This window comes from Anolis carolinensis, chromosome 4 (assembly GCF_035594765.1).
Source record: "Anolis carolinensis isolate JA03-04 chromosome 4, rAnoCar3.1.pri, whole genome shotgun sequence".
In the NCBI taxonomy this organism is placed as follows: Eukaryota; Metazoa; Chordata; class Lepidosauria; order Squamata; family Dactyloidae; genus Anolis; species Anolis carolinensis.
The window spans coordinates 236,828,353-236,835,443 of record NC_085844.1 but is presented as its reverse complement, the minus strand read 5'-3'; the positions used below and the strand labels follow the sequence as shown (position 1 = coordinate 236,835,443).

The following is a 7,091-nucleotide window of genomic DNA, read 5'->3' as shown; positions in this document are numbered from 1 at the left end:
TGGTTTTATTATTAGAAATTATAGTGTCTTTATTTGTAGCTAATGCACATATTAGACATTGTGATGAATTCTTAAAAGGTAAGAAAAAATCATCATGGCTGTTTATGTCAGACATTCCTGAAAGAGATGACAGATGCAAATTTCTCTAGGTTCATGACAATTAATTGAACAGGGTGTTCAAATAAATAAGTGGGAAAATAAAGGTAAGTGTTAGATTGTAATGGCTCAAATTACTGCAAAATTAAGGCAACTAAAGTAGAGACAAAAGAAAACACAGAATTGAACAGCAAGCATTGAAGCTTTATGGATTTTTTTGTATTAAAAATAAAAACAAAACAAAGAGAAAAGTTGTTAAAAATAAGACTTGTGTTTACCAGGCCACTAAACTGCATAAACTTAAGAGACAGACTAACAGAGGCAGTATGAAAATAAGACACACACACACGTCTCTCTCTTTCACTCTCTCCCCATACAATGTGCAGCCCAAATTCATTTAAAAATACTGCCTTCTTCCAGCAACTTTAACAAGCATCTCAAACATTTCCATTCAGATAAAGCTTTATAGAAAGTGAATTTTAATGGGGTGCTATGTGCGCATGCATTGCACACACACACACACACACTTTTGTTACATACGCTTGCTTCATCTTTTCACCAAAGGAAGATGTCTCTCTTATATAAGAGGTGATAACCTTTTTTGTTTTTCTCAAAGCACATATTACATTCCTTGCCAATAATTTGCTTTCTGGTTTGGTTCATCTGCCGTATTATCCCATCCCCATCCCTCCCCTCCCAGACTTTATGAGATAATAAAATACATTTGGCACTAAACTCAAAAAGGATTTTGGCTTTTGTAACAATAATTAAGGCTCACATTTTATACTATTATTATGTATGTATACTTCTGAAACCTCTGACTTTACCTCTGAAACCCCTGCAATAGGCACTAGCTAAAATTCATATACTGGCAAAGGTGTATTTCTGGGTCAGACATTGCCACCGGTTCCAAATGCTCACAAGGCCGTTCCTCCTTAAACATTTTAAAATGGTTAGTTTGGTAATTTACATTGGCTTAACTTCAGGCATAATAGGCTGCGATCCAAAGCAACTTATTTATAGTTGTGACAGGGAATGGCACACATGGTCAAAGCCTCCTCCTAAACAAGGAGGCAAGTTAGGTTTTGTACTAAGACATGGCTTAGCTCTCAATGAGCCCATTGGGAACTGCAGCAATAGAAAAAAAGAGCATACTGTGCTCTTCCCTTCATTATTACATGCAGCAGCAGGGCTGAAATGTGTGCTCTGTGAAGGGCGATGCAATAGTTCCCATTCTAATAGGGAAAGAGGCATTGTCATCATGTAGATCAGGCATGGGCAAACTTTGGCCCTCCGGGCATTTTGGACTTCAACTCTCACAATTCCTAATAACCAGTAGGTTGTTAAGAATTGTGGAAGTTGAAGCCCAAAACACCCGGAGGATCAAAGTTGGCCCATGCCTGATGTAGGGGAAATAATTTTCTCACTGCAGCTTTAATTCAAAAATGATCTTTCCTATGCTCCCTAATACACACAGGTCTTAAAGACATATCTGTAAAAATTATTGGATGCTTCTATAATGGGACCTTTCTCTAAGTGAGATGTTTTGTGAAAAACAAATACTAATGCATAAGAAGCAATTTAAAAATAGTTATTATATTAAGACCCATCCACCCTTCATTTTTCAACATGGGGCAAAGTGGAATATAGGCTAACACTGTTCTAGACATGTTATTATAGCTGTAATTTTTGACCATGTAGAAATTTGTACATGTATGTTTAGAAGACACATGAAAAAGTAATATGCTCACAAAGACATAAAACATCTAAGTATAAAATATAAAGCAGTGAAGTAGTTACTAAAATTACATGCTCTTATTGCTACAGTGATTTTTGCTCTCTTTTTGTTTAACTGTACCACATGTTGTTCTAAGCATATAATTTGCATAAATTATTCAAGTTTAAGAAAATATCCACACATCATTTTAAGCTACTTATATAGTTAATCTAAAACAAAGTTTTAAGGTATCTCTTTATTGAAAGAGAAATAAAATGTCATTTTGGAACTGAAATTCAGTGGCCAAATCTAGAGGCAAGGTATATATTGTCATTATGGGGAACTTATGCCCATTATAGAAATATTGTAAGGTGGAAAAGTATCTGACCCAGCATGAAGATGGCCAATGAGGCCTATGCAATGCCTGTATATTTGCTTTTTTGTTCCATTTTTTGTCTTTTTGCACACAAAAAAGACTATGAATGACAAAGACTAACATGTATAATTTGTAGCAAAATTTGGTTTATGTAGAAACAAGCCATGTTTTGCATTTGGATAGAGATTTAAATGAGTTAAAGCTAAAAATTAAAAAGCATGATGCTGCAACATCTGGTCACTTGTTGTAGACCTCACTTTTAAAGTGGTTAAGTTTGCACGATTTGTACTTTTTTCATATACTAAACAGTATTTTCCTCCTTCTTTTATAAACCAGAAAAAACCCTAAACTACAGATAATTTTCCCTACCTTGAGCAAATGCTGCCGATAGGGTTGACAAAGCTGTACAGCGCAATCAAACATACTTACATCTTAGCTCATTGCACAGGTACAGCCATAATCAAGGCACAAAGATCTTCTACAAGTTATTTTTTTTCAATAAAGTTGTACAAAATAATACATTTTACAGTCTGTACAAGAATAATAATCCAGCAGTAAAATAAAAATTGGGGGGGAAAGGGGGTAGGAAGAGGGAATCGGAAGGCGGGAAGAGAAGAGAAAGAAGGGTAGATTGTGAGGACTATAGTCCAGATGATTTGTTATATATATATAGATATTTATATATATATTATATATAAATATATATATAGCAGACAGGATCATCAATGGACAAACTGAAAACAGTGTGTGGTTAACTCTTTCTGCAATCACAAGCCATAATGCAGTTCATTTTGCAACATCCCCGGTCATCTTAAGACCGCCAAGGTTCAACAACACCTTTCTGAAGGAAGCAGTTGGTTTTGTACTGTCTAGGTTTCTTGTAGAATTGAATTGTCAGTCCTTCCACTCAAAAAGTCACATTCGGAGGCAGAGGACCGAACTCAATCGCCTGTCCTTTCAACTTGGTCTGTGACTTGGCACCTTCTTTAGTCTGATGCAGTGAATAGATACAAAGTTGAAATCATGGGATATATGATTTACGCCCACAGCAGTGCTAATTACCTAACATTGTCTCTCTCGTTTCCTTCGTTGGCTTTTTAATAGTTAACTTTTACTCCCAAATCCTCTCAGATGCTCCACCTTCAGGGCGTTATTAATTTTGTTTGTTTGTTTGTTAATGACAGTGTTAAGAGAAACCCACCCCCTCATTGCAGAAATGGCCTCTTACATTGCACAGGCCACTTACAACTGTTCCAAGGGGGTGAAACAAGCAAGCTTAGAAGTGCTGCTATTTGTCCAGCAAGGAGAAAAGGTCGAGGGATGCAAATCAGAGGGAGATTGCAATAGTTCTCTTCCACCCTATGTGGACTAGGGTTTTTTTCTCTTTTTAATAAGGAATAAGGAGTTCAAAACAGAGAAATGCTCTCCATCACAACAACTCATACTGGCGAAGGTGCATCCGTTGAATAATGTCCCGACAGTCATTGAAAACCCTCCGAATGTTTTCTGTATCCACTGCACACGTGAAATGAGGATAGCAGTAGTGCCTTCCATCTCCACTTGCTGTGCTGATTCTCTGCGGAAGCAACAGATATACAGTCGATGTCAAAACAGGTGGACAGCTCGGAAAACAGAGTAATAGTGGGACAGAATAAATAATCAATAACTTGTGGAATACTGTAATAAGAACTGCCCTTCTTATCTCATGTGTTCTCTAAGCCTCTCTATCAAGTTTTCAGAATTTAGTTCTTCCAGCATGGCAGTTGACCACAGTGTCACATTGGAAGACCTAGAGCAGAGCTTTCTAGACTGTGTGCTGCGACACATTCGTGTGTTGGCTGCAGTGTGCCTTATGTAAATGTAACAAGAAACTGAATCTATGTGAAATAAGCCATACATCGTACATTTTAATATACATGAAAGGTTTTCATGGGATGTTATGTTCACAAACATTTTGTTATTAAAATGTACGTATGTTTCTCTATCTCATGACTACTTGGATTGCTAATGCAGTCAGACTGATCCAGGCAGTCACTGAATCTCTTTTTGAATGAAAACAAAAATGTACTTGTTCTAAAACAAATTGATTGGAAAAAACAGAAAAACAAGTATGAGGAATCCATACTTACAAGAAATTCATCTCTAATAAAATACTTGGCCCTTGTAACTCTAGGATCCTCACCAGGTTCCGGTGTTGCTGCTCAATTAAAAATAGAATGACAGTTATCTTAAAATAGGAATTCGTGTAAATATCTTATTTTACATCCAAAGCAACAAATTGGAAAATATCTCAGTGCCCTGAAAATCCACTGTATGAGGTGTTTCAGAAAGATAAACCCGATTTGAAATCACTCTCTCTCTCTGCAACCACGAACGGAATTCTTACCACCTGAAAGGTAAGAGTTCCGTTCCAAAGCATTACCGCTAGATGCCTCTCCCCAGCCCTCAACCTCAGTCATTTGCAAGATAGCAACTCCATAACGTAAGAAGTTATTTCGTAGATTTCTTTCTGGCTCAAAATTGTTAGTAAAACCTGAAAGTCAAACCATTTGTAACTGTTTGTGTAAGTGTAACATGTTGCCATTGTGAAATATACTGCTTTGAAATTGGGTCCATCATTTTGAAACATATGTGTTACATTACAGAAACGGGGAACAGGGAAGGTACCTGCAGACTCTAAATGTGGGTAGACCCTTTTAAAAAAAGGAATATTTTTGTAAAGTGGACAGCAAGGAAGGGTTTCTTTGGACTTGAGAGGTCACTTTTCTCATACCTTTTGGAAAGGAAAAACAGCCTTTAATTAAGAAAATGAATAAAGGCTGATTAGGGTTGAGCAGCTGTAGTTCTCAAGCTTAACAGAATAGAATTACTTTATTGTCATTGCACAATGTACAACAAAATTAAATGCTTTCCCCAGCACACATCACAAAACACCACACCCATTCCTCCACATTCTAGCCACCACCACACAATCCCCAATGCTGTGAGCTGCCTTGAAGAAATGTGATCTAACAATTCTCAAAGATGAGAGAAATCTTACATTTTTGAAAAGTTAAAAGAATGTAATTATGAACCAGTTAAATTATGAAGCAAATAATTATAGGGCTCTCAAGGGGGGGGGGGGCTAATTCAATCCTTCTTTTCCTCCACTCCTCCCCATGTAAGGTTTTGTTTGTTTGCTTAATTAATGTATGCTGAACATCAAACTCCTTACCATCTTCTGGTGTGGTATAGCGAGCAAATTCTGAAAAGTAGTCTTCGATTTTAGATTTCCCTGCCAAAACTTTCTCTGCTAGCAAATCCTGTTTGTTCAGGAAAAGAATGACTGAAATGGTCCGTAGCCACCTACAGAAAAGCGACATCAAAAATCTATTAAAAATGTGAAAAAACCAACCATGTAAAAGAGGTATAGAGCATGGGGTCTAGTTTAGGGGTTGGGGGCAACCGCTCCACAGATAAATGATGCCAGGAAGTATAGTAGCCCCACTGCCTGCCATGACTAGGTAGATATTTGGCTAGTCTTGTTCTCATTTGTCAGCAATATGTGGAGCACAAAATAAGGAATACCCTTTTTGTTATCTGCAGTCAATGATTGCAGAACAATGAGAATTCCCTGCTACAGTACAGGAAGCAAACTTGGAAGAAGAGCAGGGTTGAGCTGCTCAATAGGGACAGGCATATACAAAATATACAATTAATGCAATCTTTATTTTACTAAACCAATGTATACTCCCTTCTATTTAACATTAAACACAATTCTAGCATTTTATACAAGTGAAGTGAAAATGAAAAGGATGGACCTGTTGTTCCAGATACTCTTGAAAAGGTTTAATGCTTCTTGAAGCCGGTTGGTCTGATTGTCCTCTCGTATAACCATGTTGTAGCTACTGCTGGCCACCACAAATATAATAGCAGTCACATCTAAAAAAAACAAAACAAGCATCAAAAATTCTATATAATCTTAAAGAATGTCCCCGCTAATCTTATTATGTTACTTTTATTATTCTACCTTCTAAAGGGGAAAAAAACTAGGAGAACCTTGGAATTAATGACGATGATGCAATACAAGCTCCCCTCTGCACATTGGGGAGGTCAGAATATACAGTAAAAATTACACAAGGAGAAGAAACAAGGTCAAAAAAACAAGTATGTGCAGAGCTGAAGAAAAGAACTATGCTGATGAAAAGGAGAAAGTATAGTAGTTAAATTGAAGTTCTAATGAGCTTGAGAAGAGAGAAAGCAAAGGTATCTCTTAGAGGAGCTATCACTTTTTGGACTACAGACATTAATAGGTACCAGACCCTTTCAAACACCATGTGCTCCTTCCTGTCAAATAATCTCGAAAGTAGTATTTACTGGAGAGTACAACAGAAATAGTAGTCTCCCCTCCTCCTTCAATGGACTGAAATAGAGGTTTGCTGATGTGCAAATTGTCCCAGCTAGTAGACATGCAATAAGCAGTTAACGGAAGTACTGTGTCCTATGCATGGAGGATATATGTATGCAATTCAATCTTCATTATGCAGCTGGTTTAACACATGCTGAATCTTACCATTAAAACACTGGATCCATTTTCGGCGTTCATCTCTTTGTCCACCAACATCAAACATACTACAAAAAAAATAAAATAAATAAATAGAACTGTCAGCAGCATACTGGAGTTTCCCTTATTTTACCTATATACATCTAACTCAAAGAAAGACTGCTATATAAGACAACCAGTGAAACAAGTTACTCATGTTCTCACTCCTACAATCAGAATCTTTTAAAAATGCCAGAATTAGATGGCATGCAACTATTTACAAGGGACGTGAAGAGCTGAAAGTGCTATTCCAAGTAACACACAAGTTAAAAGATAAAAACTGAGGCATATTTTGTTCAAAAACAACTTACACAAAAATG

The 7,091-nt window shown here is 36.8% G+C and overlaps 1 protein-coding gene across 4 annotated transcripts in view; it reads right to left on the bottom strand.

Moving 5' to 3' along the window:
* Nucleotides 1-7,091, bottom strand: part of gnas (GNAS complex locus) — a 250,385-nt gene continuing 243,294 nt past the window's right edge. For 2 of the 4 annotated variants that reach the window (XM_062978978.1, XM_062978979.1), the window contains exons 8-12: nucleotides 6,742-6,800; nucleotides 5,990-6,110; nucleotides 5,404-5,534; nucleotides 4,319-4,389; nucleotides 1-3,765 (exon numbers count right to left, since the gene is read on the bottom strand). In XM_062978978.1, coding sequence (XP_062835048.1) covers nucleotides 3,619-3,765; nucleotides 4,319-4,389; nucleotides 5,404-5,534; nucleotides 5,990-6,110; nucleotides 6,742-6,800 — 529 coding nt within the window. In that variant the 3' untranslated portion in view covers nucleotides 1-3,618. The remainder of the gene's footprint in view (nucleotides 3,766-4,318; nucleotides 4,390-5,403; nucleotides 5,535-5,989; nucleotides 6,111-6,741; nucleotides 6,801-7,091) is intronic. The other 2 variants (XM_016997356.2, XM_003227313.4) reach the window with 1 other exon arrangement.